This window comes from Vipera berus (assembly GCF_964194415.1).
Source record: "Vipera berus genome assembly, chromosome: 1".
In the NCBI taxonomy this organism is placed as follows: domain Eukaryota; kingdom Metazoa; phylum Chordata; class Lepidosauria; order Squamata; family Viperidae; genus Vipera; species Vipera berus.
This window is the reverse complement of record NC_138202.1, coordinates 101,290,782-101,308,380: the sequence shown is the minus strand read 5'-3', so window position 1 is coordinate 101,308,380 and position 17,599 is coordinate 101,290,782. Positions and strand designations below refer to the sequence as shown.

The 17,599-nt window shown below is 36.5% G+C and overlaps 1 protein-coding gene across 2 annotated transcripts in view; it reads right to left on the bottom strand.

Annotated features, from left to right (window-relative positions):
* Positions 1-4,851: 4,851 nt before the first annotated feature.
* TRIM66 (tripartite motif containing 66) overlaps positions 4,852-17,599 on the bottom strand; it is a 64,744-nt gene continuing 51,996 nt past the window's right edge. For both annotated transcript variants that reach the window (XM_081341277.1, XM_081341276.1), the window contains 8 exons: positions 15,398-15,458; positions 14,419-14,593; positions 12,237-12,523; positions 11,265-11,400; positions 10,388-10,462; positions 8,641-8,793; positions 6,728-6,946; positions 4,852-6,492 (listed from right to left, as the gene is read on the bottom strand). In XM_081341277.1, coding sequence (XP_081197403.1) covers positions 6,433-6,492; positions 6,728-6,946; positions 8,641-8,793; positions 10,388-10,462; positions 11,265-11,400; positions 12,237-12,523; positions 14,419-14,593; positions 15,398-15,458 — 1,166 coding nt within the window. In that variant the 3' untranslated portion in view covers positions 4,852-6,432. The remainder of the gene's footprint in view (positions 6,493-6,727; positions 6,947-8,640; positions 8,794-10,387; positions 10,463-11,264; positions 11,401-12,236; positions 12,524-14,418; positions 14,594-15,397; positions 15,459-17,599) is intronic.

The window sequence follows — 17,599 nt, the reverse complement described above, 5'->3', positions numbered from 1 at the left end:
CACTGAGTTTTGAATATTGCCATTTCTGATATCAGATGCATAATCCATTTCTCCTTTTGTGTGAATATTAATTGTATCTCCTGTATGGAAAGTAGTATGCACTGCTAGACCTCCTTAGTAACAAATATTAGCACATACTGTATATCATGCTGAAAGATAAATCCTTGATGTTATAGAAAATATTGTAAGCTAATACAGTATGATTTATGTGATTCTGGCAAATTTCTAGTCCTTCACTAGAAAACATTATTACATTTAAAATAAAGAAGCGGTTTAACAAAAAGTGGGCCCCTAAAAGAAGTGAAATACAGTAAAGATGATAACAGCCTTCTATTTTCCATTGGGTATACCTTATTTTCAGAATGCCTGGCCCTAAGGAATGGTTCTGGTGGTGCTAGGGATTATGTGATTCAGCCTCCAGAGTGAACATTACTGAAAGACAGTTCCAGTATAATGGTGTAATTATTCCTATTTTATTACCTGACAGTGGCAGATACCATAGTTGTACATAAATGCTATAATTGCCCGCTTCTGTGTATTTTACAGCATGTTGGTCTAGATGTTACGAATTTCTGTAATTATCCACAATGTAACTTTATTGTCATACATTTGAATCCTCATTTCAGAAGCACTAAAAACACTTGCTTGCAGCTCTCGTACATGTATTCTCTTGGAAAAAGAAAACAAGTGACTTTAAAATCCAGGGTTTTCTTAATGAAGCTGAGAGCAGCTCTTCAGTATTATCATTTCCACTTCCAAAGAAACAGAAGCATTCTGCTTTTTCCCAAGGAAGTCCAATCTAAAGATGCTTTGCAGCTGAATCCCTGATAAGGCAGGGCCTCTGCAGTGGGGTTTAGGAGAGAGAGAGGAAAGCACTTAAGCTGGCAGGCTCAACCTCAGAGAGCACCTTTGCATGCCTATATTTTTGTCCTACTTATACTAGCTCGTCCATGCCGTACACATAAACAAGTGCAAGCAAACAAATTGCAGAAATTTTAGTTTTTTTTATACCAATAAAAGAGAATAAACAAAAGTAGCATCAGAGAGCCCTCTGCAATATTGACGATTTAATCCTGTGCATAAGTACTTAGAAATAAGACACACTAGTATGTTTATAGCCTAAAAGATTGTTAGAGAATATAAAATTTTCATCAAAATGAAACCCTAAACAGGCAATAATGACAAACTTTTTAAAGGCTATTGCATAATGCTGAAACAGACCTTACCTTTGCATTTCTTTTCTGAACAGTAAAAGGCCCCAGAAACAAAGACTTGATTCATCTAGAAGGAGAGGATTCCTGAAATAAATTCTTGTAAGGACTAAAAAGCCCCCAAATGTTATTTTATCACATGTATATTTATTTGCCACATATATTTATTTAATATGGCCCAAATGCATAAGAACATTTTCCAAAGCAGAGCGGCACAGTGGCCTAGAAGTGAAGACACTTGACTCCCACTCGGAAGGTTGAGAATTCAATCCTAGGCAGTGACAAATGTTTCTCTATCAGGGTGTAAAGAGAAAATATCTGCTGCGAGCTCCACATAGACCTCAGGAAGGGCATCCAGCCAGTAAACGCTCAGCTCCATTCAGTCACCCCAACTCCACTCTGAAGCAAGGGATTACAGGCTTGTAAGAAGAAAAACAGTTCTCCAAAGTAAATCCAGAGTTTACTTTCCAGTATGTTTCAAAGCTATTTTTAAAGATATGAAGTCATCAACCAGTGTAAATTTTCCAATATTTCTTTGGAAGAAATGATAGTTTTGCAGCTGCCTTTCCTTTGTGCTCAGTTATTTAGAAACTCAAAGCTGAGCAGCTGGCTTCATCATATTTTTATTGATAGGATTAGATGAGATTATCATATATAGTTATTGTTTACATGACACACGCATATTAGCTAACATTTGAGTCTACTGTATTAGGTTAAAATGAAAAATAGATAATTCTATACATCAGTTATGGAATTAGCCATAGATAAGTGCATTGTAGAAATTATGTGGCACCATTTTCCCCAAAGAATCATGGCAAACATACATGTTGGTTCCATAAAATGTACAGGTAATCCTCGACTTACAACAGTTCATTTAGTGACTGTTCAAAGTTACAACAGCACTGAAAAAAGTGATTTATAACCATTTTTCACACTTAAGGTCATTGCAGCATCCTCAGGGTCACGTGATTTACATTTAGATGCTTGGCAACTGGTTCATATTTCTGACGATTGCCGTGTCCCGGGGACGTGTGATTACCTTTTCTGACCTTCTGACAAGCAAAGTCAAATGGGGAGGCCAGGTTCACTTAACAGCGGTGTTACAAATTTGGCAACTGCAGTGATTCACTTAACAAATGTGGCAAGAAACGTCGTAAAATGGGGCCAACTTAATAAATTTCTCACTTACCAACAGAAATTTTGGGCTCCACTGTGGTTGTACTAATCTTGTTCAAGACGTAACATTCCCATTCCCTCAGGCAGAAGGAATGATCGTAGTACAATGTTGTGATTCTGCTCACAAAACCCAAGCCAGTTTATCAAGGTTGCATAGTTCAATTGAGTTTACTTAATTACTTGACATTTAAATTCAGCAGTCTTTCTCAGGTCTATTTTCTAGTCAAGATGTTTTTTATCTTGTTTATCAAGTGCAAACATCACTATTCAGACTAGTGGCTGGGTCACTAAACAAATATTTCATTTGTTTCCAGTGAACTGTGTCTGTGGCCACAGATGACCCAACAGGCATTTCAGGGCAACCTGGAAATTTCAGTTGCTACTGAATACAAGTGTTCTGTTGTATGAATAAGTTGAGTTGCCAAAAACATTTCAGTGTGTCTTATGCCAACACTGGAGTTGTGTTATCTTTTCATCATAGAGCCATAGACTAACTGGCTTTTGCATCTAGTAATGAGGATTATAAATAGAGTGTGGAAAAGCAAGGATATCAGCCCGACCACCAAATGCAGACAAGTCTGCACTACTACATTTCCCATAGCTATCTAGTGTTGCAAAATTTGCACCATGAAAAACTAGACAGAAAAATTGACTTGTTCAAGTTGTAGTGTTGAAGAAGTCTCCTGTTCCATTTCTTGGTCATTCCATTACAAGCAAGTAACGGAGCATACAAAATAAGACATATTACTGGAAGGCAAAAACACAAAATTCCACCTTACTTATTTTGGCCATATCAGGTGACCAAGTCACTAGAAAAAGGCATTTGTGCTCAGAATGGTCAACAGTAAAAGCAAATGAGGGCGCCAAAAAGAGTGTCTAGACACCCTCAGTGCTGACACCAGTCACGGTATGAAACTGAAAGAAACTCTACAAGATCAAAAAATGCGGAGAGAGCTAGTCCATAGAACTGTCAAGAATTGGACACAATTGAACAGATGCCATCATCATCAATCTTATATATACATCTATACAGTCCTAGTCATACTGTATAGATTCATACTTGGGTGCAAATCCAGCAATTTAAGGAAATGTACTTCTAAGGTGAAGTAGTTCTAAGGCTTCTATTCTAAACACAATTACTAACTAGAAAGTAATTTTTAGTATTAAAAAAGAAGAAAAGTAGATGCTTAGAGAGTAATTGCATTGACTGTGATTGCTAGATATGGACTGCAAACCAGAGAGGGAGGGAGGGAGGGAAGGAGAGAGGAAAGTGGAGAGAGATTTAGCCCTCCCATATTGCATCTTTTAACATTTACACAGACTATTTTTCTATTTTTAATCCCTTTTGGTACCCTTGTGGTTCCAACACTACAGTAATTAAAAGTAATAAGGAACAGGATGTTCTTTCATTTCCACCTTACACTTTCCTCTGTAGGTCCATGGAAACTTTATAGCAGTGTTGAGCTGATTGTTTAGCTTCATAAAAAACAAAGTTCTAATGTTCCTATTTGTAATGTAAATAAATAAAAGGAAGGGGACAGAAGCTTTACAGTACCCGTTTTTTACTTCCATGTCAACAATAGCATTTCTCAGTCCACGTGCTGTGCTTCATTTTGTTTTAAGTGATGCCTTATTTCCAAACAGGTATTGTGTGCATGATGAGCATGCTCCCTCCCCTCTGGATTTGGTTGCTGCCCTCCATGTCAATCATCTGGGTTACCAAGCTGTCTCTCTCTCTCTCTCACACACACACACACACACACACTTCAAAAGGAATATTTCCATGCTAAAGCTACCTTTTTTCCCCATTGATGAAATTGTTTTTTGTTTTTGTTTTTAATATTCACTGGTGATGTACTGAAACATTGAACATTACTTTTCCTTTTAATATTGCTAGGTAAGTACTGAGGCTACTTGCGGCCATCATGCCCCTATAAAAAATGTCAATTTAGGAAATTTGGAAGCTGGATGAAATTGACAAGAGTTCACTGTTCTTTTAGAACAGGTGACTGGAAGAATTAAGAAATTGTGGGTTCTCCCTTGATGGACTACTGAAATACTCAGAATAGGAAAGCAATTCCTATACTGAGTCTGGGATTGGAGTAGATGACGTCTAAAATCCATTCCAACTCTATAACTGGGCTTCTATGATGCTGGCCATTGTTTGCTCGTGCAAATGGAAACCATGTATCCTCAAAGATCCACCCAGTCCTTACTTTTGCAGCATGTGTGGGAGAGGCAAATAAGCATGGGACTTCACCAATTGGAGGCCATAGGCTATGCCATAGACTATGCCATCAAGATAGAACACCTGGCCAACAAAATTACCAGTGCTTGAAACCTGGGCAACAATTTTTAAGCTAACAACACCATATGCAAGCAGATTAACACTGCTGGGAAGAATTGCCCTAAGAACTTTACCTGTCAGGAAATAATGTAGCGGAACAGTTTACATTTCTTTCATAGACTAGTTTATTACACAATTGAAAAAGAGACATTTTCTACAGAGTTTATGTTGAATATTATTCACATCAATAATGGAGAAAATATTCCATACTTTCTAATAACTCTATAAACTCACATAAAGTGCCTTCCACTGAAACGTTCATGGATACAATATTGAATGAATTCATAGACTGTGCTGAAAAGCCGTCTTCATTTACAGCTGTGTTTCTCAACTTTGGCAACTTTAAAATTCCTTGCTGACTGGGGAATCATGGAAGTGAAAGTTCACACATCTTAAAGTTACCAACATTGAGATACACTGATTTAGAGTATTGTCTAGTGCAGAGGTCCCCAACCTCTTGGTCACCAGGGACCAGTTCCATGGAGAAAGGTTTTTCCACGGACTGGAGAGTGTGATTTTGTGTGCTGCCTGCATCCCATTGGTGGGGCTTTGCTTGTTTGTGCAGACCAGCTGCTGGCATGCCGTGGCCCGGTACCGGTCCACGAACCAGGGGTTGCAGACCCCTGGTCTAGTGTATATGAGAAATTGTTACCTTTTGCTTAAAGCACCTTTGCTTAGCCTTTAAGAGATAAGAACTGGGGAAGATAAAACGTCCATCACCCATACCTCCAGTCACCAACTGTATGAATTACATAAATAATTCACTTGGGTTTAACAATCAGGCATATAGGTGGCTTTATAAACACACCATGATCAGGACTCAATATATTTCAAACTATATTCCATACTGATCAAAAGGGAGCAAGGAATGACCTCAAAAATATTCTCTCCCTCTATCCCTCATAGTTACAGAAACTCGCACTTGCTGATTGGCTCCAATAACATCTTCTCTATTTATAGTAAAATCAGACAAAGAATTAAGATAATCTAAACATATCTGTAGTGTGAGTTCTTGGTGTCAGAAAGGTATTCAAACCTCCCCATTTCTCAAGGAGTAATAATCTTATATGAAGTGCTTTCCATTTTTTTCTTGTAGAGTCACATTCTGGAATTGTATTAAGTAAAAAACCAAGTCCTCCTGTTTCATGTAGCCTCTTAGGATGTAGTTAACCACCTATGACTTAGCCAGCAACATCACATGTTAACCACCCATGACTTAGCCAACAACATCACATGCCTAGAATGGCATTGCAAGGTTGAATTCAGTTTCTTCAATGTAAGAGAAGATAGTCTTAGAGAGTGAAGTCTATAGTAAAACAGTAACTTTATTTCCAGGATAACAAAGTGGGAAATATTCCTTGCATACAGAAAACTGCCCAGTAGCTATGTTACCTAATCTATAAATTAACAGAATTTATAAAATAATTTTAAAAATAGCACACCAAATCTTTTTATTACTAATCTCTATTTCATAATTGAAACTTCTGTTTAAATACAAATAATTAAACATAACAGATAACTTGGAAACTACCCTTTAAAATATCTTCAGAATGTATCCTCCCTTCACAGAAATAAGGTCAATCAATCACTCTGAAGTTCATATTAAGCATCGAAATAAATATTTTCTATCTCCTCTTACAAAGTCATTTCCTTTGATTGTTATTGTTGTTCATAGCATACCAAGCAACACTCCGGAAGTCATACTTGAGAGAAACCTTTTGCTGGCCAAAACATGGGTCTTTTAGGTTTTTCATTTTCCTGTTTAAAAAAGGAAACAAACAGGTGAATTACAAAAGCACCTCATCTTTTCCATAATTATTGTATATTCTTTTATATTTGGTGTGTCTACATTATGAGAAGATATAAAAAGGAGAACACTCATCTAAACAGCATTTGGAAATATATTCCAAAATACATAGTTAACCAACAGCTTTGGACAGAATTATCTTTGTGGCCATTTAGCTACGAGGGAAGTTTGCTCTTAAATTCTTACAGCATGTCGTCTTCTTCTTTTAGGCTGGATACACTCTTGTCTATATGAGGGCCACTGCAATTCTTTGGGACTTGCTTGATTATTCTCATTCTCCACATCTTCTAAATCAGAATCATCTTGTTGCACCAAGGGGAACTGCTTCTCTGGATAAATTTCCTTGAGCTTGGTTTCAAAGAATATTTCCAGGCACCTTCCAGCCTCAGCAACCTCTGAATCAGGCTGCAAAGAAACACCATAATTAATTAGGTCATAATGTTGTTCAGGACAATGAGTCTTTATTATTTTATTTATTAAGGGTAATTGTTTTTCAAAACTAAGTAACTTTATATAAAGCAAGAAGATTAACTGCAACACTGACTAAGAAAATGTTCCATGGCAGTAGTGTGTCAAAATGAACAATACTATATATTAGTATAATATATACAGTGGTACCTCAGTACTCATCATTACTTAGTTCCAAGAGGTGCAATGAGAACCAAAATTGATGAGTACCAAACTAATTTTTCCTATAAGGAATAATGTAGTCAGTCACAAGGCAGCCGACAAGTTCTAGCTTGTGCACTGAGTACCAAACAAACACTGAGTACTGGGACAAAACATTCATGTCAAAATGCAATGCATACCAAATTCAATGAGTTTCAAAGCAGTTGAGAACCAAGGTATCACTGTAATATACATTATAATATATAATGGACCCAGATTGGGTGGCAGATAACTTTAATAAATTATTATCTCTTCACAACAATGTGAAGTTAGAGCTGCCAGTTCTTTACCTGGTGTTGGCTTTCGTATGCCTCAAATTCTTTCGAAGAACCTAGAGTGTCATAATGTATCGGAATAGTAGATGTGTGGATCCAAGCAATTTGGCCTTTTGCAACTGACAAAGGCACTTTGTCAATGTGCATTTTTTCTAAGTGCCATCCAAGATTTTTTTAGTTTAGCCAGTTTATGCATGTTTCAATTTCGATTTTCAGATCTCTATACTTTCTAATGGTCTACAATTTTTTGTCTTATGTTCTACTATCTCATCACATCAATTATACACACTTTCTTTTCAACCGCAGTTAAATGCAAGACTTTATCAGTTTGTATTCAGAAATCCCACAATATTTTAACCTCCCTGTTATCTACTACTTCTTCAACTATATGTTCCCAATTTTTCATTACTGGCGTATTTTTACAGATGTTGCAGTGAATCATTTTTGTGACTGCTTTATGTCATTGTTTATAATCAGTTTGTATGGTCTTGCATGAGCTGAGTATATTGTTATACAATGTGTACCTTGAATATAATTTTAAATTATCAGTACACATCAAAATGGTGATACGAAGATGGATTCTTGTTAATATAGCAAGTGAATGGCACATATACACTGAAACACAACACCAGATTAACCATTTTTCTAGATTCCTTAACTATTACCAAACTCAATAGTTAGAAAGTTAAAGTTTTAAAGGCTGTTAATAGTCTCCAACACCCTGCAGTTGAATGATACAGCATGTTACTATTGGAATAAAAAAAATTAGATGATGACAAGCAAAGATGACAACAAATTATAATTTTCTGAAGACATGTCAACCATAAAGTCTAAAATAATACAGCAGGTATTTTTCCCTCGTCTTTTGTACCTTGATTTTTTTTCTTTCAAAGCAGTGGGAACATTAAAAGGGCGCAGAATGAAAGGATGAAGTCCTCCTTTCTCCTTTACTTCCCTTAAAATTATTTTGAATTGCACTTTTCAAAATATTCAAATCAGAAGTAGTACCGGCATTTGTTCTATATGCATCTTTTCTTCTATTAACTCTAGCCATCTCCATATTTTCTTTAGCTATAATCTCATTTAAAAACTCAAATAAAAATATTCATAGCTAAACAAAACCATGTCCTTTATGTGTATGATACTAGAACTTACATAGTTGAATGTTGCACAGTTCCAAAACATAAGGCGGACATCTGCCACCAGCTCTTCTGAAGAGGTATAATGCAGTTTGTCCTCTTTCTGAAGTTTCTTCCGAATTGTCGACAAGTCCATGGGCTTCTTGATAATCTGATAATAATGGCGAGCCTGTAAAGAATCCCATTAGCAGGATATTTGATAAATCCCACGATGCTAAATCATTCACAAAACAAATATTTCCTTCATTTTTTTATATGTGATGATAAAAGCCAGGATTATAACGTCATTCTAATAAAACCTCCGGGTTTCTCTGATCCCTATAGAAGCCCATATACTTATGCATATATTAAACTGAGGTCCCACTTTTTGATGTGGACCTCATTTTTTATTGGGAGAAAAGGGCAAAATTATTAAATCCATGATTACAGAATTTTAAGTCACTCTATAGTCAAAGTCAATGGAATAAAATTCAGTTTGCCTTTGTCGTGACCATGCTCCCTACTTTTAAGGAGTGTGGCCACACTCAGTCCATTCAAAGCAAGTGCAATCGTTGACCCCAAAGAACTAGCATGCATTTGCTTTTGACAACACTGACCATTCAAAGTTTCAGCTGTATGTTTTTTTAAAAAATATTGGCCTTGTAAACATTTCCCCTGCACCTCTTTAGGAGAGATAGCAGGGAGGAGAAAGAATAGCAACCTTAAATCTCTTCAGCAAAGCACCAATAGACAAACCGTGCTGAACCAATCAATATAACGAATATCTTATACCAACTAACAGATAAAAACTTTAAAAAGCCAGGACCACTTGCTTTTTCTGGGATGGCAGATTGGTTAGCACGGCTCAATGGCAAGATTAACCTTTTCTGTGAATGATGGATTATGTACAGCTTGTGGAACAATTACCAAAAAAGTGATTATTTATTATTATTTAATAGTATAGTGAAGAAATGGAATTATGCCCAATTTTCTAATATAGCAACACTTTCTTTCTTTCAAAAGAAATTCCCTTAAATAAAATATAGCATAAACAATAAAGCAATTATTCCCCAAGTAGGCAGAATTTATAGAATTTACTGCCTTGGTGGAGCAGTGGGCTAATGCCTCCTTAAGTAACACCAGCTGCCTGCAATTAGTGCAGGTTCGCATCCCACCAGGCTCAAGGTTGACTCAGCCTTCCATCCTTCCAAGGTAGGTAAAATGAGGACCCAGATTGTTGGGGGCAATTAAGCTGACTTTGTAATAATGCCACTTGGGGGGTGTATGAAAGCCCTAATAAGCAGGCATATACATAGAATGAAGGCTATTGCTAAGCACATTGATTTGTGCTTAGAGTGTAAGCCACCCTGAGTCTTCGGAGAAGGGCGGGATATAAATGGGATTAAAAAAAAATTACTGGCCAACTACTGCACTCATATCAATATTAAAGAGCACATTGTACCTCCTTCCTCTAGCTTTGTACATGGCAGTATATGGAAAGAAAGCTGGAACAGTATTTGAAAGTCCAATGAATCTCCAAACTGCCTTCCCCTTTTTTTTCCTGTTTCCAAAACTACCAACTGACTCAAGTACAAGATTAGATCAATTTCCAAGATAACTGGCGATTTTGGTGAAGTAGTTCTGGTCATTTAATTGATAAAAGCCTTTTCATTGCAGAAGGCAAGGCAAAGACAAAAAAGCCTGTATACACTGAAAGGGTGGGGGGGGGAAGCTAATCACTGATTGAGAAGGTCATACCGTCCAGAGAAGTTCTGTGTACTTACCAAGGGACTGACCGGTTCATGGAATGGAAGACTCAAGCTATTGCAGAACAGTGACAGCACCAATTTCTCACATTTCTATAAGACATAAATCTACAATTAACTTATGAATATTAAATGACTGCATGAACATCTATATTCTGTATAAATATCTATATTGATTTAAAGCAAGAGTTTTTACACGGACATTTGTATTTCTTAATATTCCTAGTTTCTCATAGTGTCATTCTAACACAGGTAGAACTACGTGCAGCTCAAAACAAATTCTTGGCCAGCTTCCCCTGTTTCACTTCTATTGTTTTAACATAATATCTATAGTACAATTCAGCACAATACAGTAATACAATTAGTTTACTGTAACATACTCTAAATGCGGTAGTCCTGATCCTATTAGCCTTTTGCAAGGCATGGAAACCTGGTTATTTCTCCAGGCATTCAGGCCAGGAGGTTAGGCCAGCTCTGCAGCTGTGGATTTGTGTTTTTGTGATTGGGGGGTTATTGTTTTAGTTTTGGGCATTGTGGTTTATATGTTGGGGTTTATATTTTAATCTTCGTACAGCACCCAGAATCACTAATGATATGGTCAGCCATATAGGTCATTTAAATAAATACATTCCCAGTAAATGGTTAGTACCATGTAAAAATATCCTGTACATATTTTTCTTATCCCCTTTCATTTCATAAAAGAGAGGAAAGACAAAATAATTCAAAAACTGCTTAACTAATCTAGATAAACTTCAGTTCAGGTGCTACTGTAACTCACAACTTGATTCTGCCCAGTTTCTAAAGAAGCCCTGGGACACGCAGACTTACTGAAAAGGGAAAGTACATTACTGGCAAAGAAGATACATGTGTTATTACTATTGTTACCTGAACTTACCTTTTGGTCATATTCATCAAGGCCATAAACTGGTCTTGCTCGCATGAGTGTATTGTAGTCAAATCGTGTGTTTTCACAATCATAGACTACCTCTGGTTTCTCCACATTGCGACAAACTGTGCACACCCATTCACCTCTGAAGCACACAAAAAAAACCATGCAGCATTGGTACAGTATAGTTCAGTTAAAAAGTTAATGGTAGACAATGTGATAACTAACATTCTGTTAAACCAGGGGTCCCCAACCCCCGGTCTGTGGACCAGTACTGGTCTGTGGCATGCCAGCAACCGGTCCGCACAAACAAGCAAAACCCCATCCATGGGATGCAGGCAGCACACAAAACCACGCACTCTCCGGTCTGCGTAAAAACCTTTCTCCACGGAACCGGTCCCTGATGCCCAAAAGGTTGGGGGCCTCTGTGTTAGACTAAGAAATTCTTGATTTTTTTAATGCTAAATTAGGGAAGAATTTTCTTTTACTCATTGCTTCTAGCAAGAAAAATCCCAATGCTATGAATATTGCAGAAATCTATACAGATTATACATTATTTAAGTTATTATAACAAGTTTAATAACTAATATAAGACATGGCAGAGACATAAACAGAATTCCCAAACATCAAGAGCAAAGAAGAAAGTTACGATATTCTTTCAAAAATACTTGTTTGTTTGTTTATAGATTGTAATAACCTTAAAAAAACACCCAAACAAATCTTTTTGATGTTTATCCTCAATGTTTGCCTTGTCAAAAACAAAAATTCCATTGGAAACATTTATACTGCGTTAGATTTTTATATAATCCAAGCTTAACATTGACTAAGTTCTTATTATTTCAAAACAAACAAAACAAAATTAATAGGAAGGAAGCACTAAAAGTAACACATCATTTCAAGGAGAGAGGTTCTAAAGCAGTTCACTTGCAAAGATATAGACCTAAGGGAGAGAACAAATATTCCTAATTCTGTTATACTCACACAGGAAAACTAAGTAATGCAGGAACATGACACAAGAGATGAAACACCTTCGGGCAGTAATCACAACACAAAAGTTCTCCTCCATTCAGGCAAACAGCACAAAAGTCTTCATTCTCAATGGGTTGATCTTCCTGAGGATGCCCAGATTTCTTCAGGTTATTACTGAGTCTGTGATCTCCTGAAGGAAGTAACACCTGTTCAGTCAGCTGGCTTGTGAGGATCCTGCTTTTCTCCAGGTTTTCTCCAGGTTTAGGATTTAGACTTTCAGATGAATGTCCTTGATTGACCTAGGATGAAAAGGGAAAACTTTTTCACAAAAAGTGCTTAATATACTGCAGAAGCTTAAATAGTTGTATGTTTCCTGTAGTGAATGTAATATATTACTTTCTCCTGAAGACTGGATATTGGGGAGGTCTCCTGGGATTTCAACTGTGACATAATCTCCAGTTAACATTCATTATATAATTCAGTAATTTTGCCCAGAGTTTTAAATGACCTTAGCAGTATAGTTACCAGCTACTTATAAAGCTAAAATGTTCGCTTCTGAACGGAAGCATAGGTTATAAGTGAGACATATAAGCCCTTCTTTGTAGGCAAACTGGCCTTTTAATTAAAAAAAAGGTTCCTTCCATTTAAAGAGGGAAGAGAGGTTCAACGAAGAGTCCCTAACAGAAGAAAAGGGGCATGGGGGTGGGGGAAGAACAGCATCGTTCGCCAATTTGTTCCTTTTCTCAGCAGCCTTCAGCACTGCTTCACATGCTGATCTAAAGAAGCCTCCATCTGGGGCAAGGGAACAATAAGTGACCTGAAGGAAAAAGAAATAGGAGTATATCATAGGCTGAATGAAGTTTCAGACTGTACTCTGCTCAATGAAAGTTGCAACACACTGATGATACTATATTTTCATTCATTATGATTCTCGCAGCCATTGAGGTTCTAAAGCAGGGGTCCTCAAACGTGGCCACTTTAAGACTTGTGGACTTCAACACCCAGAATTCCCCAGTCAGCCATGCTGGGAATTGAAGTCCACAAATCTTAAAGTGGCCACGTTTGAGGATCCCTGCTCTAAAGCTTTGTTTTATGGCAAAATCACTCCTGCTGGCTTCTCCATTAACTCTGCTTGTTGGAAGCCAGCAAAGAAGGTCACAAATACCAATCACATGACCATGAAACATTGCAATGTCATAACTGCAAACCAGTTGCCAACTGCTTGATTTACAATCATGTGACTGCAAAGCTATTGCAACAGCCACAACTATGACGACCCGCTGGAAGTCCCCTTTGTTCAGCATAGTCATAATTTTGAACGGTTGCTGACTGAGTGGAATTACATGAGGACAACCTACATTACTTTTGAAATATAAGCACAACAAATTGAGATGAACATATAATTATTCGTCACTTCCCAGCATTCCCGCAAGTAAAGCCACTGCTTTATATAATCTTCAAGAGTGATATTACTTAAAATAGAATAAAATTTATAAATTAATGAATATTAATTTAATTTCTTCACTGGCATAGCAGGCAAAGCACTCTTAAAGAAAATAACATGATGAGGATACAATAAGAGTCAATACAATAATGTTCAGGTTCTACAAGATTTCAATCACTAGCCACTTAATAATAATATTCTCAAAAGTATTGTATGCCCCTTGCTCTAGCACAGTGCATATGCAGAAAAGGAATAGTTATATATTTCACTTCCACGTGGTAGTCCTTGACACAAATGCAACTTTGACTCAACGTTTGGTACACAATGTTTGAAAACTTATTATTTTTTTATGTAATATGCTACTGAATACTGCTTCCATTTGTCTGCACCCACCCTTTCAAAAACATCACAACTTCTAATGAAAGAATACCTCCAAGTCAAGATCTATATGTAGCGTTATTTTCTGAATATTTCTCCCCTGTTAGGATATTCATTTTGATATTTGGGTATGAGTATTTACTTCAGAAAAATGGTTTGCTGGAAAAGGTACCCTAATGCCCAAATTTAATATTACTTCTTAAGCGTTAAAATTTTGAAGGATATGATTATGAATCCTAGCTGTCCCTCTACTTTGGCTCAAAGTATATCACCATGATCAAATTCACTGATCATGGTCATCATTGAATGTTACTAAATGCATTTGAATAAAATGGGGGGAAAAACAACTTAAGGCAGATAAATTGAATTTACCTTAATAGCCATGCTTGAAGACTGAGTACCACATTCAATAATCAACAGAAATGTCCCATCATGTGTACTTTTTTGTGGCTGCAATTTAAAAATTGGAAGCTCTCCAGATTCTGATGTGCATATCTTCAATCGTTCCAATCGCACATAAGGGATTTTCACCTCTTTGGCACAAATTCTAAAATGTATTAAATAGTGAATCAACTTTATCAATGCTAACTTACCTTTATCATTGTAATACAATTCAGCAAACTAAGTCAAAATGTTATATTTTTGTTAGTATTTAAATCAGTACTGATATTTTAACAATTTTAATTTTTAAAAAATTAATATTTTAACATTGCTTTTGTTAATTAATCTTATATTTCCACACTATCATTTCTATTTTAGAATCAACAGATTCCCATACACAATAGTAAGCAGCTTGCACATTTTCATACTCAAATAATTTTTATACTGACTCCATATATTAGTAAATTTGGAATGATGTCTATGACTACTTAGGACATTTTTAAAAAGGCAATATAAATGAATTAGATATTATGATTTTTATAGTGCATATAAAGGAAATATCTGATTTTAAAAGACATATATAATTGTTTCAAAATCAGGTAAACTAAAGCGAAAAATGGATATTGTGTAATTATAGTACTATGTTATAAATTCTGCAGGAATATATAATTCCTTTGATGTATTGAATCATTTATGTCACTCCTATCTTATTAGGTATGATACTACTTAAACATAATAGCTAGGTATATTAGTATTAACATCTGCAGTTTTACAGAAAAAATTACAGTTTTCCATTTACTGTGTAATTTGGATTAATTTTTATTTCATAGATTTTTCTCATCTAGAATTGCTTCATTCTATCTAGATTATTTCCACAATTGATTAATCCCAATTTACATACTTTCTAAATGGAAAAAAAATGTTTCATTTCTTGAAATGAGCCTTAGTAAGATCCATTAATTCTGATTACCTGTTTTTCTGACTACTTTTAATTTCCTTTTCAAAATGTTCTTCTTCACAGTTAGGACAATCTACAAGAAATAAAATGAGTAAAATAACACAAAGCTACCTTGATCAAAGGGGAGAGTTTTTTTTAAGCATCCAAAATACAGACCTACAGTAAATTTCTCACAGAAGTACAGGTAGTTTTCAACTTCAATTCGTTTAATGATGGTTTGAAGCTACGATGATACTGAAAAAAATGACATACAACACATCCTTGAAGTTACATCCTTCGCACCACCCCCAGGATCACAATTCAGGCACTTGGCAACCAGCTTACATTTATGATAGTTGCAGCATCTTGCGATCACATGATTGCAATTTGTGATTTTTCCAGCTGGCTTATAACAAGCAAAATCAGTGGGGGAGAGGGGATTTGCTTAATAACTATGTGATTTGCTTCATGACCGTGTGATTTCCCTAACAACAATGGTGAGTCAGTTAATGGCTGCAATAAAAAATGGTTCTAATCAGGTCCAGTAAAATGACTGCATCACTTATTAACCAAAATTCCAGTCCCAACTGTCATAAATTTAGAACTACCTGTACTGTAATTTCAATCAAGATTACTAAGATTTACCCCAATGGAATCCCCTGGAACATGAACAGGTATATTTCACAGAATTTCTTACTGTTGGTCTCAAAATATTTTTTAGTTCAAAAGACATGGAAAAGGAATTTACTGCACTGTAGAGAAAGCTGCATACAGGGCAAAGATAGCTACACTGTGACTATGGTGTGCAGATAACATGAATATCAGAAGTTATAATTCTGGATTTTTTTCAAGTATGTCACATTTACTGGACTTAGGTTGATATGCATATCCTTAATTCCTTCCTTCCATAGTTCATTAACAGAGAAATCTTTTTAAGAAGAGAGAATTTGTGTTGAATTGATGCTCCAAAAACTGTAACGTGGGAGGATGTTTTTGCCTTAAATATTCATTGTTTGTTTTTGACACTTACAACAGCTCCAGGGATGACATTGTTTTCTCCAATTACAGAAAGATAGTGAGACATAAGGGGCTTTGTATCCAGCAGATACAGACTCTGCTCTAATCTGTCACTCATGTGATCTTTTTAGTCCCTCACACAGTTATATTGGTGGAGCTCACCCCTGGAAGTCAAAGGGAATTTGAAGTTTTCTTTCCTTCAGTATGCAAATTTCTATATTCGTTCATAGGACTATCTAGGATTCTTGAAACCTCTTAGGGATTATAGGATTGTATCCTAATACATGGGGCAGGAAGGGCTGGAAGAAAATATTCTTGGACTCTATTAAGAAATAGATTTGTTTTTCTTTATACTCATGAATCTACTTTTGTGTTTTCCTGGGGAAGGAGGCATTGCTAATCTTATTTATAATACTGACTATCATTAAGTGTCAATATGTTGACCTCAGAGAATAAATGCTTTTTACAAAAATCTTTATTGATAGAGCAACATTACAAAAATTAGAGATACATTTAACATATAACATATCTAAAAAATAGGCTGATCTATTCACAAAGTTTCCCTATTTTTGACCTGGCACAAGTCTAAAATCTTATCAACTCTCAATTATGAATCTTAAATTCATAAAGTTATTATCTGAGAGCACAAGTCCTCCACTGGCAACGTTAGTGGCTGGAGGAAGCTAGGAGCTTGGTGGTTTTCCAACGGCCTTTGCTGTCAGCAAGGAGCACTGCTGGGGTGGGATCCAACCACGGTGAAGACCTTTATGGCATTCAAGTAGGCGGAAATCTGCTGGTAGTTCTCCTTCCGGCAGTAGTCAGCAGGAAGCCACAAAATGGGTGTTCTGGGGTGGGGGGCATGGAAGAGTCAGTTTTTGATCTACTGGATCCAAAGCCATTCTATTCCCTCAAATGGACCTAATCAGCCCTGTCAGCTATACCAACCCTGGAGTTGCCATAAATAATAGGTAAAGGTAAAGGTAAAGGTTCCCCCGCACATGCGTGCTAGTCGTTTCCGACTCTAGGGGCCGGTGCTCATCTCCGTTTCAAAGCCAAAGAGCCAGCGTTTGTCTGAGGACGTCTCCGTGGTCATGTGGCCGGCATGACTGGATGCCAAAGGCGCACGGAACGCTGTTACCTTCCCACCGTAGTGGTCCCTATTTTTCTACTTGCATTTTTACGTGCTTTCGAACTGCTAGCTTGGCAGAAGCTGGGACG